The sequence below is a fragment of the Monodelphis domestica genome, chromosome 3, assembly GCF_027887165.1.
Source record: "Monodelphis domestica isolate mMonDom1 chromosome 3, mMonDom1.pri, whole genome shotgun sequence".
Classification (NCBI taxonomy): Eukaryota; Metazoa; Chordata; class Mammalia; order Didelphimorphia; family Didelphidae; genus Monodelphis; species Monodelphis domestica.
This window is the reverse complement of record NC_077229.1, coordinates 194,098,826-194,124,529: the sequence shown is the minus strand read 5'-3', so window position 1 is coordinate 194,124,529 and position 25,704 is coordinate 194,098,826. Positions and strand designations below refer to the sequence as shown.

General features: G+C 34.3%; 1 protein-coding gene across 5 annotated transcripts in view; it reads left to right on the top strand.

The window, feature by feature from the left end:
* The window catches only part of LOC103096708 (gastrula zinc finger protein XlCGF26.1-like), a 67,269-nt gene that overhangs the window by 21,596 nt on the left and 19,969 nt on the right, over positions 1-25,704 (top strand). For all 5 annotated transcript variants that reach the window (XR_008917594.1, XM_056823373.1, XM_007488025.3 and 2 more), the window contains exon 4: positions 858-1,103. Coding sequence is in view for 4 of the 5 variants with exons in the window: in XM_056823373.1 (XP_056679351.1) it covers positions 858-1,103 (246 nt within the window). In the remaining variant the exon portion in view is untranslated. The remainder of the gene's footprint in view (positions 1-857; positions 1,104-25,704) is intronic.

The following is a 25,704-nucleotide window of genomic DNA, read 5'->3' as shown; positions in this document are numbered from 1 at the left end:
TAAAGGAGTTTTGGACCTTAAGGAGGTGATTCTCGAAATGAACACTGTCTATTTTCTGGTCCTTTCATTTCAAGAAGTTGGAATAGTATTTCATGATTTGGTATAATATGATGTACTATAATTATCCAGCAGACAAGTGATATAGTCTCTTTGTAGCTATGAGTCTAACAACATAACATAACCTAGTTTTATTCCCTATCTAGCTGTGTTTGCAGTGAAAGGAACACCTTAGCAGGAGGGATTCTATTCTACTTACTACATTTTTGGTTAACTTGAAAATACTGCTCCTTGTAGAATTTTAATAGAAGTACGAATGGACATGATATTTCATTGCTTATCTAGTTTTAAAAATTATCTTTTAGTTAATAAAATACCTAGCATATAGTTATTTAAACATGATTAACTTCAGATTGAATTGATGCTCTTTAGAATATAGAATGTAGAACGAGATCTCTTATAGTTTTTAAATTAATAGTTTTGTTAATCATTACTAACCTGCTTTAGAATTTGGTTTTAATATTCATGAAAAATAAATTAATTATAAAGTGTTCTAAGCCTTTTGAGTAAAAAGCATTCCATAATTTAGTGTAATGTCTTATTTTAGCATTCTTTTGATTGAAGCTGTTTTAGAGAATCTTTTTAATTGAATTTTGTTTAGCATAAATATGTTAGATATTAAAATTAAACTATTCGTTTAGATAAGGTACTAGTTAGTGATTTTGTTATCTTGTATACAGCATAAGGTATTATTTTAAAGCAGTTTTTAATGAAAATGAAACTACACTTCTTGTTGAAATTTATTTTAGCCATGAATTCTTCTATTTTGATTATTGTTTTTTTCCTTCCCATTTGTATAGAACAGATTTGAAGAAGCATATGTCCAAACACAAGAAAGCCAGGCCCTTTCTTTGTTCATTATGTGACCAGACATTCAAATACAGACGTCAGATGAGCAGGCATCATAAGCATGCACATCAGAAACTGCATATAAAAGAGAGAAAAAAAAGAAAGAAAGCAGAGGTTAGCCTCATTTATTCAGGCACAGAAGCCACAGCCAGAACCAGGAAAAATGCTGATGAATTTACCTGCAAAATTTGCAACAGGTATGACTTGTTAAAATTAGATAACTATTAATAGACATAGTAACTACCCACCAGCATTAAGACAATTTCTTGATGTTTTTTGTCTATTTTAAAATTTAATCGTTGCTCATCTAATGCTACATTAGCTACTTTGTATCTGTGTTAAATTTTATCGTCAGATCTGTAGTGAGCTAATGTTTTTCATGAAAATTGGATTTTATGCATTTTGAGTAGGAATTTTCTGGGCAGAAAGAATACAATTTTACCACTTGACAGATGCTTGAAAGTACTTTTTAAATTAATTATTCAGGATTCTGAGTTGTAAAAGCTCATTTATTGTTCATACATTTCAGGAAATAATTTGTGAGCTTGTATATGGTTCAAGACTGAATTGCTATGGTTGAACTAATGTCTCACCCAGTATTATAATTTTTGTTTTTGTTTTTTAAACTCTTACCTTCCATCTTAGAATCAATATTGGTGGAGTGGTAAGGGCTAGGCAATGATGGGTATTAAGTGACTTGCCCAGGGTCACACAGCTAGGAAATGTCTGAGGCTAGATTTGAACCCTGGAATTCTTTCTGTTTGTGCCCAATCCACTCAGCCACCTAGTGCCTCAGTATTATAATTTTTGAAATTCCAAATAGCCAAATTATAGACCCTTTAAAAAAGATAAATCTTGGGGGGGCAATGACTGGCTCAGTGGATAAGGAATTGGGCCTGGAGATGGGAATTCCTGGGTTCAAATCAAGTTACTTAATACCTGTTGCCTAACCCTTACCACTCTTACACCTTGGAACCAATACTTAATATTGATTCTAAGATTGAAAGTAAGGATTTTAAAAAAACCTTGCATGTGATATACTTATTACTCTTGAGTATAGAATATATGCTGCTTGTTTCATATATTGGCTTGATATTAGACAATTATTACATACAACTTTACTGTCCATAGTAGAATTATTATACCTTTAGGTATTTTTGTTGTTTATATAAAGAAGATTTTTAAAAGCTATTAACTTCTGAGATTTAGCAACTGTTTACATTTATAAATAACATTTTAATATACAGATTAGCACCAGCACTGACCCTATAACTCATTAACTATGCCTAATGTCTAAAACAGAAAGAGTATGTATTGTTGACTTAAGTTGAAAAAATAGAAGAAAAGAGTATAATAATTAACTACCAATCCCCTAAATATGTTAGAAAAAATGTACTTCTACTTCTTACCTTCCCTAAATGTATACTGCTTCCCAACTTCTCAGTTGCCATCTATGATTACTTCATCTTTTTTTGTTTTCTGAGTTTATAGTATTGACATTTTTACATTCCTTTCTTATCTTTATTTACCACATTTCATCAATGATATCTCTTAAATTTGACCTTCATTTTTATAGTGGCCAACTTAGTATAAGCTCTTTCTAAGATATGCTTGGACTATTATAAAAAAGGCAGTGATTGTAGGCAGTGATATAACCAGTCTTTCCCCACTTTATTATATGTGAACAATAGCTGTAGGTGTAGATGAAAAAGTTACCTCTATTCAAGAATCTGTAGTATGTCTTCTTTTCTTCATATGAAATTTTAGATTTCAGAAACTTAAACTCATAATAAAGATCATATAAAACATATCATTGTGCCCTCGAGCATTCTATTTCTCTCCAGCATTCTAGTTTCATATAACAAAATTAATTCCCTAGTCTTTCAGATCTATTTTCTTTTGTTACCCAGCATAATTTCATCTGGCAGTTTGCTTTCCAATCTGTGTCTTAATTTGCCAATTTAATCTTTTGAGATTTCATGCATGTTGATTTTACTTAAACTTTAATTATTTCCTTTCAACCAATCTATTTTTTTGCATCAAGATGTAATTTTTACTATGTTATTTTGCACTTCTTCATAAATATTTGCTTTAAGTGGGTATTAATTCCTCAGCAAATTTTAAGTTTTGGGGCTGCAGGGAAATATATTTCATTCTACTGTGTGTTTGGTTTTCTCATTCTTATTTACTTCACTGAATCAAAAATCATTTATTAAATACTTATGTGCCAAGTGATATGCAAAGTATTAGGGATACATAATGAAATGAAAGTACTGTGTCCACCCTCAAGGAACTCACAGGCTGAATGGGAAGACAGCATGCAAACAACGATGAACATAAAGGATATATATAGGCTAGAGAAGACATAATCACAGAGGGAAAAGACTAGTTTAACATGGAGGTGGACAGAGGAGTATTAGGAAGGACTTCCAGCAAAAGGTGATATTTAGGCTAAATTTTAAAGGAAGCCTGAGAAACCAAGAGATGTGAGATGAAGAAGCAGAGCATTATAGGCATGGGTGACAACTGATACAAAAGCATGTAGAAAGAAGATGAAGTGTCACATGAGAGGATAGAGGTGCCTTTGATAGTAAAAGAGAAGTTTAAGTAGATTTGAGAATTATCAACACAAAGATGATAATTACATCTTTGTAAACTGATGAGGTTATTAAATGAAGTCATTGTAGTAGTAGTATAGAAGGAGAAAAGAAGGCCCAGGAGAGGCACGTGGGCTTGATCTGGATGAAAAAGGTAATCAGCAATGTCAAAAGCTGCAGAGAGGTCAAGGGATGAGATCTGAGGATTTGGCAGTCAAAAAACTTTGGAGAGACACATTTTCATTGAATAATGTGGTCAGAAACCAGATTATGGAGAAAGTGGTGGACACCTATTAGGGATGGGATGGGAGACACCTATTGGAGATAGCCTTCTTAAGTTTAGCCACAAAAGATAGAAGACTAATGGGATGATAGTTAATAAGGTTGGAAGGATCAAGTGAAGTTTATTTGAGAATGTGAAAGAAATGGATATATTTGTAGGTGGCAGGGAAACGGTCATATAGATGGGAAGAGATTAAAGGTAAATGAAAGAATGGGGTAAAGAGAAGGGACAAGTTCACTGGAAGAGATGGGATAGAATGGGTTCACTTGTTCAGATAGAAGATTTAGTTAGCCTTAGCAAGGATTAGAACAACCTCTAAGTGAATCAGGAAGGAAGGAGAAAAATACTAGTGAAGGAGGAACTTGCGTAATATGAAATGAAAAAGAAGGCCCCACAGTGAATGACCTCAATTTTATCAATAAAATACGAGGCAAAATTCTGAGTCGAGAATCTCTCTAGACCTCAATTTCTTTATCTGTAGGAGAAGAATAGATTACAGCAGAGGTTCTTAACCTGGGTTCTAGGAAATTACTTTTTTGTTTATTGTTTCTTTCTTCTTTCCTTCCTACTTTTCTTCCTGCCATCTTTCTTCCTATAGTTTATCCCTGACTTTTAAAAGTTTTTATTGCTATCTTGTTTCTTACATCATCATCTTCACTGCCTTTAATCCCCTCTATCTCGCACCAGAGCCATCCCATGTGACAAATAGTAAAATTTGTATCTTTTAGAGAGGAAAAAAATTAGCAAAACTGATCAATACATAGAAAAATTATGAAAGCATGTGCAGCGTGTAACATCTGTGGATCTCCTACCTCTGTGAAGGGGTGGATTGGAGAAGTCCTCTCATATCTCTTTTTTTGAGTCCTGACTGATATTTATAATTTTGCTATATTTACTTTGTGTGTGTGTGTGTGTGTGTGTGTGTGTGTGTGTGTGTGTGTGTGTGTGTGTGTGTGCAATTCTTCTTTCCATTTGCAATAGTTCTTCTGTTTATTATTTTCTTGGTTCTGTTGACTTTGCCTTATCTCAGAGAGAGAATGGTGAAATCTCAGGGTTATTTTTACAAGCATCTCTAACATTATTGATGATTTCAAGCATTTTTAAAATGTAGTTGTGAATACTTTACAATTCTTGTTTTGTAAGAAATTCACATTTTTATTTATTGGGAAATGCAAAGTTGTGTGTGTGTAGTTTTTATTGGATACTAAACCTTTATCACAGAAATTTGCCATTAACTCTTTTTTCTCATTCAACCACTTCCATTCTTATTCTAGATGCATTAATTTTGTCCATGCAGAAGCTTTTCAATTTCAAGTAATCAGAATTATTTCTTATCTCTTGTAATTGCCTTTCTTGTTTGAGAATACATTTCCTAACCAGAACTGCTAGAGGTAGATAATCTGTTTCTTTTCAAGTTACTTTTATAGTATGATAATTAATATTAAGGTCACATGTCTATTTTGAATGTATCGTGGGGTCTGGTGTAAGGTGTTTCTGTTAAAAAAAAAAAGCATTCGCTTTTCAGTTTTCCTAGTGGTTTTTATCAAATAAGAGTTTTTTTCCTTGGTAATTTGTTTTTTCCATAACTTACTTTTTTAAATAAACATTTTGATAAATTTCTCTTCTGATATAGTTTCCTTGAGAATCCTATGTATTTTATGCATTTAAAACATTATTCTGAGAATGGATTGATGTTTTTCATCGCCTGCCCCAGAGGTCCACAACACAAAAAGGATTAAATACTTCTGGACTGTGAACTCTGATTCTATTCCTCATTGACATGGATTTTGATCCAAAAGAAACTTTCCTGTCTAGGTCCCTCATTTTATAAACATGGAAATTGAGGCCCATAGAGGTTTTGACTTGAAGAATCAGGAATCAAAGCTAGTTCCTCTGACTCCAAATCCATCATGCCGTTAGTTGCATAGTCCTTCCTTTTTTTCAGTGATAAATTGTTATTAAAAGGGGTAAATAAAAACTACCTGTATCCAAATATTAATATATGTTTTCTATTTAGTTCTTAAAAACTAGAAAGAATATGCCTAACAATTGAGATATGGCTACTAATTGTGGCATAACAGTATAATAGGCTGTCACATTGCAAAAAATAATGAATACAAATATGAAGAGATATGGGAAATGAGTCAGAGAATATAGATGCAAGATTCAAAAATAATATACATTATATAAAATATTCATATATACAAAATTTTGAATACATAGTCTGAAAAGATCTCAAGAAGACACTGCAACTAAATAGTTATTGTGGTTTAAAAGTACTTTTATCAATATATAAATAGTTGATATTTTATTGGCTCTATATTGTTAATTTGCATATATTCAAATTATTACTAAGTTTATAATTTTTTTAAAGTATGCTTACTTATATAACATCTTCAGAGATGTCTATTATCTTAGAAAAAGTGGTATCTCTGGGGTCAGAAGACATGGGTTCAAATCTCACCTCTAATACTCATTTAATAAACCAGTAATTATTAAGCACCCATTATATGCCAGACACTTTGTTTGTGTATGTGACAAAAAGTGAAATAAACCTTTTTCTCAAGGAGCATACATTCTATCTTAATCATCCTTGGCTTAACTTAGGCATACTTTCTTGATCTTCTTTAAGAGGGCAGCAAAGAACATCCTTTCCTTCTTATTGTATATTTTACTATGCATAATTTACTCATTTGACTCATCAGTTTATTTACATGCCAGTAAGGAAAGGAGGAGGGTACTTGCTGTTATAATAATCCTACATGGCAAAATATCATTATGAGAAAGATTTTAGTACCCACAAACACAACATTAAGGATTGAACTGGAGTAGTCATCTGGTCGTGATAGAAGCATAAGATGCTATTCTAAATCTATTTTCTGCTGAGCTACTTTCTGGTTTTGCTAGTTATTCTTGTGAAACAGGGAATACCTTCATCTCAGTGGTGTGTTCTTGGGATTATGAAATATTGTTAATTTCTTTGTAGACCTTGCTCATCTAATCTAATTCCTGGTTCTACTTTTCTCAGTACCAACTTTTTTTTGATTATTAGTACTTTGTAATATAGCAATGATGGCGAACCAATGACACAGATGCCAACGATGGCACTCAGAACACTCTCTGTGGGCATTTGCTTCGCCCTCCTCCCCACCCCAGAATTTGCTACTAGAAGGTCAGAGAGACTTGGGCAGAGCTGCTTCCCTCCCTCTCTCCACCATGCCTGACAACATTTTTTCACATGACTTGCCCTTCTGCCCAGCAGTTCAGTGAGAGCTAACAGGGGATAAGGTGGGCAGCCCACAGGTAGCAGAACTGGAGGTGAGTGGAGCACTATGGTCACTCCCCTCTCCCTCTATACTTGCTGAGGACATTCCTCTCTGCTCAGCAGCCCAATGGGAATTCTTTCTCCCTCCCCTCTGTGGGGTAAAAGGGGAAAGGGTATGCCTGGCCCTTGTAGGGGAAAGGGGCATGGCACATCTGGGGGAATGTGTGGGCCCAGAATTTCATCTCTAACAGGTTTGCCATTACTGTAATATAGTATAAGATCCTGTTGTATTAGACTCTGTGTATTTTTTAATTTTCCCATTAATTCCATTGAAATTCTTGACATTTTATTTCAAAAAAATTTTTAAGTTAATTTCAAATTTTTTTTAAAAGATTGTTTTTTTGGTTTGTCTTGATTTCCCCTTGGCAGACCTTTGATAGTTTGATTGATATAGTATTAAATTACCATAAAAAATTTTTGGCAGAGGCAGTTAGGTGGCTTAGTAGATAAAATGCCAGGCCTGGAGAAAGGAGGTCTTGGGTTCAAATATGGCTTAGATTCTTACTAGCCATATGGCCCTGGGCAAGTCAATTAACCCCCATTGCCCAACCCTTAACTACTTCTGCCTTGTAACCAACACTTAGAATTGATTCCAAGACAGAATGTAAAGGGTTGTTTTTTTTTTTTAAGAAACAAACAAAATATATTGTCACAGCCTGGGCATAAAACAATGGATTTCTCTCCATTTATTTGAATCATTTCTATTAAGATTACTTTATATCATGTCTTGTCTTTAGTAGATTAACTACTAGATGTTTGCTGTATGTCAGAGTTATTTTGGATAGAATTTTTCTTCCTAACTCCTCCTGAGTTATGTTAATAATACTGTCTCCTGACTCTGATTTTCTTTTATAACCTATCACTTTATTAAACAAACTTCACTAAAAGAGTTTAAATTTCTTGTTATTTAATCTCTGGTCTTCCTTAAGTAAAATATCACGGTCTGTAAATAAAGATAATTCTTCTTCCCCTTTGCTTCACCCTCAATGTTTTTCCTATTGCTATAATTAGCATTTCTCACATTTAAAACAATGATAAATAAATAAGAGTAATAAGTTTTGTTGAAAGCCCTTTCTATCTATATAATATAATTTTAATTTTTGTTAATGATTATTAAATAACAATGGAGGCAGATTAGCATAATGGAGAGAGGACCCCCTATGAAGTAAAAAAAAAAGAAGAGCTAGATTAAAATCCTACAACTAACATACCCAGTTCTATGATGTTGGAAGACCTTGGTAAATCATTTAACCTTTAAGTGTTTTAGGCAATTCTAAGAATCTGTATTATTGGGAAAAGCTTATATTTTTAAAAACCCTTGTCTTTGTCTTAGAATCAGTCAGTCCCAAGGCAGAAGAATGGTGAGGACTAGGTAATTGGGAATTAAGTGACTTGCTCAGGATCACACAGCCAGGAAGTGTCTTAGGTCAGATTTGAATCCAGGACCTTCTGTCTCCAAGCTTGGGCTCACTGAGCCAACCAGCTGTAGTTTTAAAACCAGAAAGTAGTTTTAAAACCAGAAGTAGCTTTAAAACAAGAGTTCTATCCTAGTGAAATCAGAGGTTCACTTTTCCTCTCCTCTCCACCAAATAACCCAACAATATTCATAGTTTCCTAATGTTGAACTGTCCTTACATTTCTGATATAAATTTAAACTGGTTATAGTGAATTGGCTTTTAAATACGTTACTCTACTTTCTTTGTAAGTATTTTATTTAATATATTTTTTTAAACCCTTACCTTCTGTCTTGGAATCAATACTGTGTATTGGCTCCAAGGCAGAAGGGCGGTAAGGGTTAGGCAATGGGGGTTAAGTGACTTGCCCAGGGTCACACAGCTGGGAAGTGTCTGAGGCCAGATTTGAACCCAGGACCTCCCATTTCTAGGCCTGACTCTCAATCCACTGAGCTACCCAGCTGCCCCCTATTTAATTTTTTTAAAAAATTTTTGTGCAGTTATAATTTCATTTGTATAAAGAGGATTATTCATTTCTTGATTTTTCTAGGTTTTTATTTTGCTTTTTATGGTAGGCTTCATTCATAGTCTTTTTTTCTCTCTGTTATTATAAGTATATAGAAAAAGGAATTTTCCCCTAAGGACTCTTAGGTGCATAAAAATTTAGGCATGTGGTCTTGGCATTTTCTTTGCTATAATAATTTTTTCTATTTTCTATTTTTTCTATGATACCCCACTGATTGTTTCAGATTTTATCAATTATAAAACTTTTGTTCATTTCTCCTTTTTTGATTTTAGTTTTTATTGTTTAACAGTTTGAAAAGTTTGTGTTTTATGTTTTATGTTTCTGCCTTTTAATAGTTTGCCTTAATGCTTGGTCAGTTTTTTAAAAGGTGAAAAACAGTAATGAAAATAGTTACATATTTAAAATTTACCCATCAGTAATCTCTCTAAAGTTCTATCATATTGAATTTTTGTATTTTTAAAAGATTTTTTTACCTCAGTTTTTATCATTGCTATATTGTGGCTATCTGAAAGAATGGCATGGATTTTCCTCTTGATTATTGTTACTGTGCTGTCCTATAATTCAGTTAGCTTTTCTTTTACTTAGATTTTATATCTTTTTGTGCATAAATATTTAATAGCATGTTGCTTCATTATCTATGGCACCCTCATGCATAGTAAAGTTTCTCTGTTTAATTATATTGGTTTTTATCCCTGCTTTGCCTGAGCTAATTATTATTCCTCCTGATTCTTAGATTTATCTGAGATATTATAGATTATATGCCAACCCTCATTTTAACTCTTTTTGAATTTTTTAAAATGTTACTTGTAAATAACAAATTATTGAGCTATTTAATAGATGAGTTCACCTCATTCCATTCATAGTTATGACTATTAAAGTTTGTTTATTCCTCACATTGAATCTTATACAATATTTCTTTTTTCTTCTAAAGGGGTGAGGAAGGTAAATGAAGTCAGCTCTAGGTATTTGCCTAGCATTTCTTAATTGTTTTTATGTTATGTGCCCCCTTGGCAGTCTGTTGAATTTTACAGATCTCTTTGTTGAACTTTATGTAATCTTTTACATGGGATTACAAAGGAAACCAATTATATTGAAATCCAGTTATCAAAATATTTTTTAAAATAAGTTTTAGATTTCAGATGAAGAACCCTTAGTCTAAGTCCTTCAAAAGACCTTTAACTTAATTCTTTATGACTTTAATACATAAAACATAATTGGAAAATTTTTTACGATTTTTTAAATGAACCTTTGTTTTAGGCAGGACTTAAAGTATCATTAAAAAGCATTTGTCATGATAAAAAAGTAAGGTAAACTGAGGCAATAAAGTTCTGAGCATGTTCCCTTTATTAGCAAAGTCTGTATGTGCCAACGAAAAGGGTCATTGGCTCCTCAGTAGCCAAAAGACCCAAAATTAGGGACCATAAGTTATTTTATTTTTCATTGTGTAGTTGTTTATGACTCTTCATGACCTCCTTTGGAGTTCATTTTTTCAAAGATACTTCTCCAGCCCATTTTTCAGTTGAAAATCTGAGGCAAGTAGAATTAATTAACTTGCCTAGGTCACACAGCTAGTAAGTGTCTGAGGCCATATTTGAACTCAGGAATATGTTTCCAGACCTAGTACTCTATCCACAGTGCCACCTATAATGGCCATAGGATCTTTTTTTTTTTTTCATTCAACAAATATTTATTGAGAAAGCAGTAAGGAATAGTGGGTTGAGATATTACCTAAGAGTCAGCAGAACCTTGTTTTAGGTCGTACCTCTGATGTATGCATTTAAAAAAAATTTATTAATGTAATTTATTTCCAAGTATCTCAGCCCCACACCATAGAAGGCATTATCCAGGAAACAGATATGTGTTTATATGTAGAATATGTCTTTTGTGTTTCCATTTTTCAGTTCATTCTCCATCAGTGAACATTCACAAGTTATTCATTAGATATTAAATCTTTAGCTGTATATAATGTTCTCTTGGCTCTACTCATTTCACTTTTCATTATCTCATGTAGTTCTTTACCAGTTTTTTTAAAATTAATCTGCTTATCATTTCTTATGTCACAGTAGTATTCCATCACAATCATGTACCACAATTTGTTTAGCCATTTCTCAACTGATGGACATCTCTTCAATTTCCAGTTCTTTGCCACCAGAAAGGGAGCTGCTATAAATATTTTAGAATATAAGGATTCTTTTCCTTTTTACCTGATCTCCTTGAGAAATAGACTCAGCAATGGTATTGCTCAGGCTAAAAGTACACAGTTTTTATAACTCTCTGGGTATATAATTCCAGATAGTGCTCCAAAATGGTTGGATCAGTTCACAGTTCCACCAACAGCATATTAGTGACCCCATTTTCCTATAGAACCTTTAATAATGATTAATAAGATGTCTGAGGAAAATCTCCAGTAACATTTATATGCCATCTTCTGATTGGCTAGCTATTTCAATGAGGAGCTGGGATATGTATCATCTCAATTCCTCCCCATTACATCATTGGGAGATGAGATCAGTTCTCAAGTGATAAAATTCGTCTGTAGGAGTGGGAGTTGCTACCACAGATTAGATTGACCTTTTAGACACGTTTCTCCAAAAGGTTTTGAGTAGTGGATAAAGTTACAAGGGTTGAGGTACAAGTCACAAGAATAGAATTATGACCCAAGTGACCTGAGGTTACCTGAGTACATTTCCAATGATAAGAGATTTAGACTGAATAGGGAAGGAAAATATTAAATCAATATTGGCTTGATTAAGCAAGCCTTAACAAATAGAATTAAAAGTCAGTTTTCAATTTTACATATTGTACAATTTCCCAGAGGCAGTCCTATGCACTCTCTTCTCTTCAGGGCCCCAGCATGGTGTCCATTTGTAGGGCTTGTTCAAGATAAAGTACTGATAAATCAAGTATATGGACTATATTCATCTGTGTACCATAGTCTAACTAATAAGCATTCTTCTACTTGGCTTTTCCTTTGGGGATTGTCAAATCAAACTCTTCAATTATTATATCTTTTAGGAGACTTTTCCGTATTGGAGAGCTTGAAGTAATTAGTATACTGTCATTCACAAAAAGTGGTATACAGATTACTCCCATTTTCTAAGAAATACCTTTTGACTCTGTGATGGTTATCCTCCTTGATGTTGAAAACACCTTTGACCATACAGTTCCCTGTTTTATGCCTCACTTGATAATCATAATCAGAAGGTTATCAGTTACTTCTGTTGATAACAACTTTTAAAGAATCTTGGATAATTTTGACATTTATAGAGATGTCTTAATTGGAAGAGAGCCAATCAAATACTATATGTATTTTCCAAATTTAAAGCCATATGTAAATGTGAGTCACCATTATCTTTAAGGAAGGGCTTCTTTCAAATCAAATTCTTTTTATAGTCAAATATGGTTTGTCATGGAATCATAGATTTAGAACTAGAAGCATCCATGGTGTCCACTAAGTCAAACTTGTTCATTTTACAGATGGAAAAACTGACACACCAGAAGATCAAGTAGTATATGTGGGTCCACCCATAGCTAGTAAGCATCTGAGACAGAATTTGAACCCATGTCTTCCTGATTCCAAGTTCGCTTTCTTATCTGCTATTCCATACTGTCTTTCATGAATTCTGGTCTTAACTTTAAGCCAGACAGGGAAAAATATCTAGAGTTCTTATTCTTTAAAAGTTTAAAAAGCTAAACTAAGTTAAATAGCTCTTAATAATTGATTTATTTCCCTATTACCAAAACCCCTCATTTGATAAACAGTACCTGAGGCAACTAAATGGTTCAGTGCATAGAGTGTGAGAGACAGGAGGTCCTGGGTTCAGGTGATCCTGGGCAAGTCACTTAACCCCAGTTGCTTAGCTCTTACTGTTCTTCTGCCTTGGAATAGAAACAAAGTATTGATTCTTTTTTTTTTTTAAATCCATACCTTCCATCTTGGGGTCAATACTGTGTATTGGCTCCAAGGCAGAAGAGTGGTAAGGGTTAGGCAATGGGGGTCAAGTGACTTGCCCAGGGTCACACAGCTGGGAAGTATCTGAGACCAGATTTGAACCCACGTCTTCCTGACTCTAGGCCTGGTGCTCTATCTACTGCACTACCAATAATGCTCATTTGACTTTTAAGTATAAATAAGCTGTCTGTAAGCAACACAAACATTTATAGAAACCCAACAGACTTTTCTCTTAGCTGAAAATAATTCTTTATCTAACCTGGAGGCAAAAATCAAACTGTGTGGCCCAATGTCTTCTTTCTTGGCCACCTTCTTTTCTATATACTTTTTTGATTTATGATCTTACCAACTTCTATCTCATCCATTTTATAATGGATTCAATTATTTCTGGGCTGATAATTCTCAAATTACTTATCCAATCTTTACCTTTCACATTGTGACTGTCTGTTGGACATTTTGAATTTAAAAGACATCTTCAGATGTGTGATGAATTTTTTTTTAATCCTTACCTTCTGTCTTAAAATCAATACTAAGTATAAAGTATCTGAGGTGAGATTTTAACCAGGACTTCCCATCTCCAGGCTTGCCCTTTCCACTGAGACACCTACCTGTCCCAGTGCTTGTTAACTTTTAAGATGTTATGTAAGCATATTTGGATATGAAACATATCCAAAACCAAACTCATTATCTTTCCTTCCGAGCCTTCTACTAAAATTACTGTCTCTTAATTACTGGGCCTCCAACCTAGGTGTCATTTTTTGATTTTTCACTCTTCCCCCCACCATATCCAATCAGTTATCAGTTCTTATCAATTCTGCTTTTATAACATTTATATACTGCCTCTTGTCCTTAATACTGCCATTTTCCCAGTACAGGACCTTATCACCTCATGCCTTTACTGTGCAGTAGCCTTCAAGTAGTCTCCCTGCTTCCAGTCCAAAAGTATAAGGCTGACCATATAAGGCACACACATTCCCCCAAAACACATACTTTATAACTAGTGCCTCCTTGTGTGAACCTTAAAATCTCTCAGACTTGTGAATGTTAAAAATTTCCCCATCGGGGAATTCTTAATTGGAACAAATTCCCTACTGAGAAACATTCCCCATTTTGATGTGAGAATTCGCCAGGATCAGAAATGGGAGGACCTCTATTCCACCTGTACTTAAGACTGCTTTAGGGGAGAAAACTCCTTGCTACACAATGAAAGTACTTGGACCCATGCTTATAATAAGGCAAGGAGTTCTTTGAGCCAGGCCTGTTTTTAGAATTGATACAATGGGATGCTAGGTACCTAAAAGGGTCGGGCAAGTTTTCTCTTGATGAGATTAGTTGACTTAGCTGTGTTTTCTCTCGTTCAGACCTACTGAGGAGATTGGTCAACACAGCAGCATTTTTTTCTGATTCAGACTTACTGAGGAGACTGGTCGACTTAGCAGGAATTTAAATGGGCAGTCCTTTGGAAAGCGTCTACAGTGATTGGTAGATGTAGGGACTTAGGGGAGGTGACATGTGAGAAAAACCCCCATATAAGAAAAAGCAGAATCTCTTGAGGATAGATCCTTTTGGAGAAATCCTTTTGGAGGATCTCTGATGAGGATCGCTTGGGAAGAATCTCTTGAGAGAGGCTCTGGAGAAGGGAAGCTCTTGGAGGACAATCTCTAAGGAGGTCTTGCTGGAGCTCTCTCTGGTGAAGTCAGCTGAGATGGAGCTGGCCTGGTGTTACTAGAATCCTTGTTTAGTTAGACCTTGTGGTGAGTGTAAAAAAACTGACTGATTTCTCTCTTAAGACTCAGGTCTAGGCCATATTGGCCCTTCATAATTATTCCTTTCCTACTCTTTCTCTCTTTCTCTAATTCCTCACTATATTATTAATTAAAATCTCTATAAAACCCAATTGACTTGGGTATTTGAATAATTGGGAATATTTCCCTGGCGACCACCTTATATTTGATTTAAAACCCAAGACACTGTAGTGAAACATATTTCTGCGGTCAAATTTACTCACCCTCTCTTATATCTATCACAATTTATTATCTTCCACCCTTTTAACTCACTACAGTTTAAGACCTCAACCATTTTAAATCTTACACTTGTTAGTTCCAAGATCAGTAGGAAATCTTCAGTCTGAATCTTATAACCTTCTTAACCTTGACTTTTCCTACCTTTCCAGTCTTCTTACACCACACTCTTCCAAGTACTCTGAAATCCAGCCACAGTAGCCTCTTTGCTACTCCTTATACATGACGTTTTCCTGATTTGGTATATTTTCAGTGATTATTTTTCCTTATCTAATAGTCTCTCCCTTCTTATCACTGTCTTGATTTCTTTGACTTCAAGTTCCTATTTTTGAAGGAAGTTGGGAATCTTTTCCTAAACCCTTGTAATGTTAGTGCCTTCCTTTTGTTGAGGATCTTCAATGTATCTTGTGTGAAACTTGTTTGTATAATAGTTGTTTGCACGATGTCTCCTCCATTTCACTGAGTTCCCTGGGAGCAGGAACTTTTTTTTTACATTGTTTCTTCTGTGCTTAGTACCATACTAGATACACAATAGATGCTTAATGCTTGTTGACTTGATGATGGAAAAAATCCTGCATTTCGAGTCAAAGATTTGAATCCCAGCTCTTTAGGCAATTAATACTCATTGAGATTTAAAATTTTTGAATGCTATAGAAAGTTGCCTTCAAGAAGAAAGAAACTAGAGGTAGTTCTATGTAAAAGATAATTGACCTAGGAGTTAGGATAGCCTAGGTTCAAGTCCCATCTTTGACACATAATGATTGTTTGACCTTGTGGAAGTAATTTTATAGCCAGAGAAGTCTGTGGCTTCATTCTCTTAGGTCTGACTTCTCTTATACATTACTGAAACACTTAAGACTTTACCATTCATAGATATAGTGAGAACTATCTGCTGAAGATCTCCCACAAATTGTTGATGTGGCATAGTTATAATTTCACTTTCCTAATCTTGGTCTGCCTTTAGAGACCTAATTTTTTGCTGTGGTCCATGTTTCATGCCCCTTTTGCCCCCTTAGCAGTATAACAGTTGCCATAGTAAGCCTTTTGTTTGAAAATCTGATAAAAACCTGGATACCCAACAAACACATATCTCCCTGCTCACTATGGCCTTCACTCTGCCAGCTCCCCCATGGGAGGACAGAGGAAAAGTAGATGGCATATGGTTCTGTCCTTGACTGAATTATTATCTATTTGACTATACTTTATTATGCTATTGTCAGATAGTTTTAGGGTTGTGACTTTAAATCTAGATTTAAATGGTCGCCAAATAAAATACCCAAGTTAGTCTGGAAATTTATGATAATTTAATTAATATAGAGGGAAGGAATTTAAGGAGAAGGAGGAAAGAGGATATAGGATTTCTCCTACCTGACCTATGCCAGGGGGAGTTTTAAACTCCCTGCCTCTAGGTCTCTGAAGAAGATTAGAGGCTTCTGAGAGGAAAAAAAGTTGGAAAGTGAGGAGGAAAATTCAGCCAGAAACTCACCATCGAACTGGACAATAGCTTGTAGCCACGCTAAGATGCCAAAAGGCTTAGCACGCAGCTCTCAGCTAACTCTTTACCACCAATCAGGGAAAGAGAGAGAGAGTCCTTGAGGGATGAAAAATTTCAAATATATAAACCTTTCATCCTTGTGTCTCCTTCTCTAAATTTTCACATCTACCAATCACATTAAAGGCTTTTTCTCCAGGACTGCCCATACTTTTAGTTCTCACCTTCTTTGATTTGATTATATCCTTAGAGTTACTTAACACTTCTTTGTTAAGTTCACCTTTTGTGAATTACTTGACCTTTTTGTGATTAATCTTTACAGTTACTTAACACCTTTTTGTATTAGATCTAAAAATAGACTTAGTTTAAAGTTCTAGCTTCACTATAAGGTGAGAACTAAGTACCTTCATTGTTCAATCAGGAGATTACAACTTTAGCTTCCCCTGAAGTACAGTCGAAGTAGGGTGGAGTAGTTTTTAAAGTTCACACCATGCTTGGCTTTTGAGTATCAGTAAACTGTTTTGACCCATCCTAGAGTTTCTCCTGATGCCTTTACTAGAACTCCACTCTAAATTTTCAAGATAGTCATTTAATTTTTCAGTGTTCCAGGCAATTTTCTTTAAGACTACATGTTGTACATGGCTAATATGGAAATATGTCTTCCATAATTTCATGTGTATAATTGATAGATATTGCTTGTCTGGAGGGAGAAAATTTGGAACTCCAATTAAAAAAAAAAAGCTAAAAAACCCCTATTGTAGAGAAGATGCCAACTTGCTATGTTAGAGAGAATTTCCTCACTATGTAAACTGCACTAATGTAAACATATGTTGAATTTTTTTTAAAAAGGAAAGGAAATCAACTGAAACAAAAAAAAAATTAAAAGAATAATATATATAAAATGACTTGTAGAGATGGCATTCTAGTTACCAAACATTTATTATGTACTTGTTATGGGCAAGACACAAATTAATATTCTTGAAAGGTTTCCTATTCTCTTCTAAAACATCATTAGTAGTGACATCAATGTGTTTGTAGATTATTGTCATACAGATTTGATAAGGCTATGTGATGCAGTTAGTTATATATTTTTGATTGCCTGTTGGGGTAAGGTGGATAAAAATAAGGTAAAAATAATTTTTACTCCTTCTGAACTTAAACACTAAATAGAATGGGCATTTTGTCTCTACATAGTGGAAGAGAAATTGAATTGTACATGAATTTGGGGGCAGCTAGGTAACATAATGAATAGAGAATTGGGCTTGGAATTAGAAAGGTGCCTCTTCCTGAATTCAAGTCTAGCTTCAGACACTTGGTAGTTGTGTGTCTTTGGGCAAGTCACTTAATTATGTTTGTCTCATTTGTAAAAATGAGCTGGAGAAAGGAATGGCAAACCAGTATCTTTGCAAAACAAACAAACAAACAAAAAAAACAACAACTCCGAAATGGGATCAAAGAATCAGACTTGACAACTGAACACCACCACCACATGAAAATGAAGGTCTTTGTTATGTATGACTTCCTTTTCTTTTGAGGCATATGTTGTTTGTTGTTTTCAAAGAACCAGTGACATCTTGAGAGTGAAGTCTTGACATGAACATGAATTGTATTTCAGTGAGGAGTGGCACAAAGTCATCAGCCTCACTAGTTCCAAGAGTCATCATGGTCCAATGGCAAGACAAAAGTCAAGATGATTGGCAATAGCCTGGTATACAGTGAACAACGCTGGCATTTTTTTATGTCTGACCAAGCTCTAAGTGCCCTGCATTGACTGCTTCAGCTGCCTTCATAGCCCCTGGAACAAATTGTTCTTATCCACCTATTCTGCCCTGAGGGAAGTCTACCCATACTTAAGATAGACATCCACCACTAATTCATTGACAGCTTTGATGCTTGTCAATTACCCTCAACTTAGTGGCCTGTCTGGTGAAGTTTTACTGGGATGTAGCTACTGCACATGCCACAGTTTCTTGGAGCCACAAGTAAGAGTTGAGTGAAAGATGAACACCAAAGGTAGGTGAACAGCCCCAAAAAACAGCTCAACAAGACCAGAGGTGCTAGTCCTCCTTGAACCTCTCATATACCCTTGTATAAGTACATAACATAAACCAGTGGCTTTCAAAGCTGTCCTGGTTGTCTGAATGCACATGCTTTTTTTTTTTTCCTTCTCTAAGCACTGGTTATTCTCCTGTTTTTCAGTTATCTTTCATAATCAGTCACTCAGTATCTTTAAACTTGAATATTGATCTTGTTAGAACTAACAAGTTAGTGCTCTGATAGTACATTGCTTATTTGGAAAAAAAACTTTTAGCCATAATTTGCTGTATCTTAAAATATAATCATTTAAAATTTTTTTGGGGGGTGCTTCCCCCATTCAATGCTTTCTGACTTTCTCCTCATAATCATCATATATAGGTGGGTGATTTCAGTATAGTCTACATGCCTTTGGCCTCTCTCATTTCTTCTAAACCACCTGTGTCCACATTTGCACTGAAGTGAGTAAATATCACAATAAATATTGATATAACTTTGGGGAGGGTCAGAAGGTCTTAATTGAATTCTTTGTAGAATTCTATTTATGTTATCTTAAACAAATATTGGAGCATAAGATGTGATTTTTTTGGTAGAATTTTTGCAAATGATTATTAGAAGCACTACAAACAAGATAACCAGGTGTCTTGTGAAAAACTTCTTGTATTTTGATGTACAATAAAGCCAGCTTTGCCAGCATCTCTGATTGTTTCCCCAAGGGCATATTGTATGCAATCCTTCCATTTGACTGCATCTTTCTTTTAATTATTTAGAGGACCAACAACTAAGTTAATGTTTATAGACAACCAAAAAACTATGATTTCGATTTTGAACTACTTTTTTCTGTAATTGCCATCTGTGATCCTGTTGTATAAATTATACATTATTTATACTAGCTATTTGAATAGCAATTAATACTTATAGTGTGTTTTCACATGTATTCTCATAACAACTCTTTGAAAGAAGTCTGTATTATAAATATTTATCTCATTTATGAAGATAAAGTCTTAGTTTGTATGCCTTGTTCAGGTCTTGCAGCTTAAAAGTGGCAGAGATAAGATATGGGGGAAGAGTGTTGGATTTGGAATCAGAGGGCATGGGTTCATATCATGGTTCTACTACTTACTGTGTGCCTTGGGCAATTTACTTAAAATTTCTTGTCCTCAATTTCCTCATCTATAAAATGTGAAGGGATTGGACTAGATAACCCACTAAGGACCCCTTTGTAATCCTAAAAAACTCTGGTCTTTTGATGGCAATCTAGCACTCAGTTACATACTATAATGCCAATTCTCAATCCAATAGTCTTTTGTACCATTTCTAAGATTTCTAAGATTTTTGTTACTATGATTTCTCTATATTTTCATTATCAATCTTATTTGTATAAAGAATAGTATTTAGTCAAAATTAACAGTTTTCATTATTTAAATTTTAATTTGCCTAAGTTTAATGGTACTTGTATTGTTGCTGTGTAATTTTTTTTCTTTCTTTGAATTGAAAATTTTAATTTAATTGAGAATATATTTCCATTGTTACATGATTCATGTTCTTTCCCTCTCCTCCTCCCCCTTCCCTTGTAGCTGATGCACAATTCCACTGGGTTTTACATGTATCATTGATCAAGACCTGTTTTCATATTACTGATAATTGCACTAGGGTGATCGTTTAGAGTCTACATCCCCAGTCATATTCCCATCAACCCATGTGTTCAAGCAGTTGTTTTTCTTCTGTGTATCTACTCCCACATTCAGAGGAAGAATTATGGGAATAGATACACAGAAGAAAAACAACATATTCTTTATACAAATACAAATAGTGTTTTTTCTCACAAGTCCCTCAGAATTTTCCTGGAATATTATATTCCTACTAGTAGAGAAGTCCATTACATTCAATTGTACCATAGTGTATCAGTCTCTGTATATAATGTTCTCCTGGTTCTGCTTCTTTCACTCTGCAGCAGTTCCTGGAGGTTGTTCCAGTTCACATAGAATTCCTCTAGTTCATTATTTCTTTGAGCACAATAGTATTCCATTGCCAACAGATACCACAATTTGTTCAGTCATTCCCCAATTGAAGGGCATCCCTTTATTTTCCAATTTTTTGCCACTACAAAGAACATGGCTATAAATATTTTTGTACAAGTCTTTTTCCTTATGATCTCTGGGGTATAAACCCAGCAGTGGTATGGCTGAATCAAAGAACAGACAGTTTTTTAAAGTCTTTTGCGTATAGTTCCAAATTGCCTTTCCAGAATGATTAGATCAATTCACAACTCTACCAGCAATAAATTAATGTCCCAATTTTGCCACATCCCATCCAGTGTTTATTACTTTCCTTTGCTGCCATATTAGCCAATCTACTAGGCGTGAGGTGGTACCTCAGAATTGTTTTGTTTTGCATTTCTCTGATTATAAGAGATTTAGAAAACTTTTTCATGTCTTTATTGATAGCTTTGATTTCTTTATCTGAAAATTGCCTATTCCTGTCCCTTGCACATTTATCAATTGGGGAATGACTCGATTTTTTGTACAGTTGATTTAGCTCCTTATATATTTGAATAATTAGACCTTTATCAGAGGTTTTTGTTATAAAAATTTTTTTCCGAATTTGTTGCTTCCCTTCTAATTTTGGTTGCATTCGTTTTGTTTGTACAAAACCTTTTTAATTTAATGTAATCAAAATTATTTATTTTATATTTTGTAATTTTTTCTAGCTCTTGTTTGGTCTTAAAATCTTTCCTTTCCCAAAGATCTGATAAGCATACTATTCTGTGTTCACCTAATTTACTTATAGTTTCCTTCTTTATATTCAAGTCATTCACCCATTCTGAATTTATCTTGGTGTAGGGTATGAGGTGTTGATCCAAACCAAATCTCTCCCATACTGTCTTCCAATTTTCCCAGCAGTTTTTGTCAAATAGTGGATTTTTGTCCCCAAACCTGGGATCTTTGGGTTTATCATAGACTGTCTTGCTGAGGTCACTTACCCCAAGTCTATTCTACTGATCTTCCCTTCTGTCTCTTAGCTAGTACCATATTGTTTTGATGACCACTGCTTTATAATATAATTTGAGATCTGGTACTGCTAGGCCACCTTCCTTCACTTTAAAAAAAATCATTTCCCTTTATATTCTTGATCTTTTATTCTTCCAAATGAACTTTGTTATAGTTTTTTCTAATTCAGTAAAAAAGTTTCTTGGTAGTGTGATAGGTATGGCACTAAATAAGTAAATTAATTTGGGTAGGATGGTCACTTTTATTATGTTAGCTCATCCTACCCATGAGCAATTAATGTTTTTTCAATTGTTTAGATCTTGTTTTAATTGTGTAGAAAATGTTTTGTAGTTGTATTCATATAATTCCTGTTTGCTATGCAAAATTTTCTAGAACTATGGGTTAATAAGTCACTATCCATATAAGACACTGAGTAGTAAAATGTAAAATTTTGTTTTCTCAATGGAACCCTTCCCCCTGCCAAAATTGCATATGTTCCAGAAACCTGTTGTTTTCATTCTTTTTTACATGTAGTTTGATTAAGATACCCTTTATTTTTATTTTTATCTTGGCTATTTACATGACTTATTTCTCTCACCAGAAGATAGTAGGCTTGGGGAACTAAGGAATAAATATGTGTCATAGAAGTAAGTTTTGAAAATAATATATTTTTCATCTGCTTCTTTACTTTCTCAAAGTAGCACTTTAATTTCCCAATTGTGGAGCTGTGTCTCCTCACTCTTTTTAGTTTTACATAGCCAACTGTTCTTCTTAAGTAGAACAAAATTAAATAGGGCTGGACTACATCATCTTACAGATTTTACATATCCTAGGAAACTTAGAGTTATTTTTGTGCAGGCATGTGCATGTGTGTATGTATATACATATATACCACCTTAAAGATGATTAGAGATGTTAATCTTTTTGGCAAAGTTCCAAAGTAACATGAACTTTTGATCTAAATGAAGAAACTCTTAGAAATTATCAGCAAATAATCAGCAAATACTCTGGTGCCTTTTGATAGCAAAGCTTTCCCCAGATAAAATAAATTCATGTTTGCAGCAGCCTCATGATTGTTTTCTAGAGTTTTCTAACTCTAGAGGAACCGTGTAGTTTTTCTGCTGTATCATCAGTATTTTTTGATGGTACAGTAAATAATGTAGATGGCTCAAATAAATCATGATACATTCAGTACCAGAACCACTTAGCAGTTCAATATTTTATTTTGATTAGTCAGAAAAGTACCAATAAAGAACTCCTTTCTCCTTAATTGAATATGACCTATCTACTATATTCTTGCCACCTAGATGAGCATTCAATGATAATAGGTAGGGAATGATAAAATTTGACTGATGACAAATTTGAATCCAACTTTTTTAGTTACTTAAAAGTAAAACAAATTTATTTTTTAAAAGTGGAAGTCTGCTTTAAAATGTTTTATGAGAATTTCTGATTTTTATAGGAAACTTTGTTGAAAAAATGTTTCAATACAGAAGGAGTTTTTAAAAATGTCAAAATTGAAGTAATTTCTGACATTCAATTTTCAGTTCAATAAGTATATATAACATTTTCTAAGGCAAGGAGGGCCTTGGTCCTGGGAGTTAGGAGTAAGGCTTGACCTAAGCTTCCCATAGGAAATGGAACTTGTGCTGAAGTCAAGGGAGTAAGCTAGGGATTTTCTGAGGAGGAGGTGAGGAGTGAGTATATTCCAGACATGGAAAAAAAAAAGTGAACAACAAATAGGCCAATCTGTGTGATGAAATGTACATAAAAGAGAATGATTTACAAGAAGTCTGTAAAGGTAGGCTGGAGTGAGAACTTGAAAAAACAAACAAACAAAAAATTGATTTTTTTTTTTCCTAGCGGAAAAAAAGGGGCCACTGAAATGTCTTGAGTACTGGAGTGACATGGTTTGATCTATGCTTTAGAAAGACCAATTTGACAACTGTGTGAAATAGAATTTGGAGAGGGTGAAGAAGATAAGGATGCTCTTATGGTAATGTAGGTGAGACACAGGTTGGGCTATGAATTAGGTAGTAACTGTGAGTAGAGAGAAATAGACTGATGAGAGATATTGTAAAGGTTAATTTGTCAAGATTTTCCTACAAAGCTGTGGAAATAATCTCCATTTTACAGATGAAGAGCCAAGCACAGGAATTCAGTGATACATCAGGAAACCATGTTATGGAGGGGTTCTAGTAACTTCAGTTAGCACATGTGACTATGATTTATAAAGTATTGTTTACAATAGATTGTTGTTGTTACATTCATTTCAGTTGTGTCTGACTCTTTGTGACTCCATTTGGGATTCACTTGACAAAGATTTGCCAAAGTTTTGATATTTCCTTCTCCAGTTCATTTTACATTTGAAGAAACTAAAATAAACGGGGTTAAGTGACTTGCCCAGGGTCAATACAGTAAGTGCCTCAGGTTAGATTTGAACTCAGTCTTCCTGATGTCAGGCCTTATGCTCTATCTGCTTCACCCCTAGCTGTCCCTAACAACAGAAGTTGACTTAAAAAGGAGGAGCATATAGGACAGAAATCTGGGGCTAGTTAGATACTAGTAGTATTTATCAAGTCGAGAGAGAGAGAGGGAGAAAGAAAGAGGAGATCATAGATGTAGAACTAGAAGGGACATTAAAGGCTATATAGTTTAGCTTTTGAGATTATCATATAAAAACCTGCTTCTTTTAGTATTCAGTGTTTGCTCTTAAATTTTGTCAATTTGCTAAGTTAGTAGAATTTTTTGACTATCTAAAAAGTTTTAAGCTTTTCTAATTTAGAGTAAATGTGACTCAGAGGCAGCAAGGTGACTCAGGATAGAACATTGGGCCTAGAGTCAGAAACACCTAAGTTCAAATCTGGCTTCAGACATTTACTAGCTGTGTAACCCTAGACATGTCACTTAACCCATCTGCCTTAAATTAGTTGAGAAGGAAATAGCAAACCATTTCAATATAAAGTTGCCAAGGAAACCCCAATTGTGGTCATGAAGAGTCACACAACTGAAATACTGAACAATAAAAGTTTTTTAGTATAACTTTTGTTTCTGATTCTCTTCTTCATAGTAATTTTCCTGTTCTCCTTCTATAAACAGAAATACATTTGAAACTTGGAACTAATCAATAATATACTGCATTGTTCATATAGTCTTTTGACTGTGCTGATATAAATTGCCTGAGGGCAAAAAAATTGAGGTGTATATTATCTATAATTTTGTTGTTCTATGAATACTTGATATAAGAACTTCATTGTTATAGATCAGGAACTCATTTATAATTTTTTCTTTCTTCTTTCTTTTTTCCTTTCTTCCTTTTTTAACCCTTACTTTCTGTCTTAGAAAGAACTTCAAGATAGAAGGGCAAGGGCTAAGCAGTTGAGGTTAAGTAAATTGCCCAATGTTACATAGCTAGGAAATGTCTAAGGTCAGATTTGAACCCAGATCCTCCTGACTTCAGACCTGGAACTCTATCCACTGTGCAACCTAACTACCCCTCATCTATGAGGTTCCTTAGATATGGAGAGGTTAAGTGACTTGCCCATTGCCATATGTGTCAGAGGTAATACTTAAAACCAAGTCTACCTGACTTCAATCTGGCACTAAATTTATCCACCATGCTTCACTACCTAGTACAACATAGGTGTTTTACGCACAAATGCTTGTTCAATTGAATGTACTTTGCTTGTCAATAAGTTGTTTTCTATAATAGGATTTGTTCTGAGTTAATATTTTGAATAAGATTCCATGAAAAATGAGCAATCTGACCACTCACTAAACATTTCTAATAGTATTTACTCACTTTTGAAAGTTAAAATCATTAGAAAACACAGGATCATAGACTTAGAGCTGAAAGGAAATGTAGTGGCTATCAAGTCCAACTTTCCAATTTTATGGGTGAGAAAACTGAAGCATTGAGAGTAAAATGACTTGCCCAAGATCACACAGATAGTAAGTCCTAGAGGTGGTATTTGAAGTCTAGCCTTCCTGATTCCAAGCCCAGTGCATGCTTCACAATACCACTTACTAGTTACTTTCCATGATACTCTTACTGAAGAGTCCTCCTCCTACTGGACATTTGGACTAGAAAAGTAATACCCATAGTGATGTTTATATACTTTCCC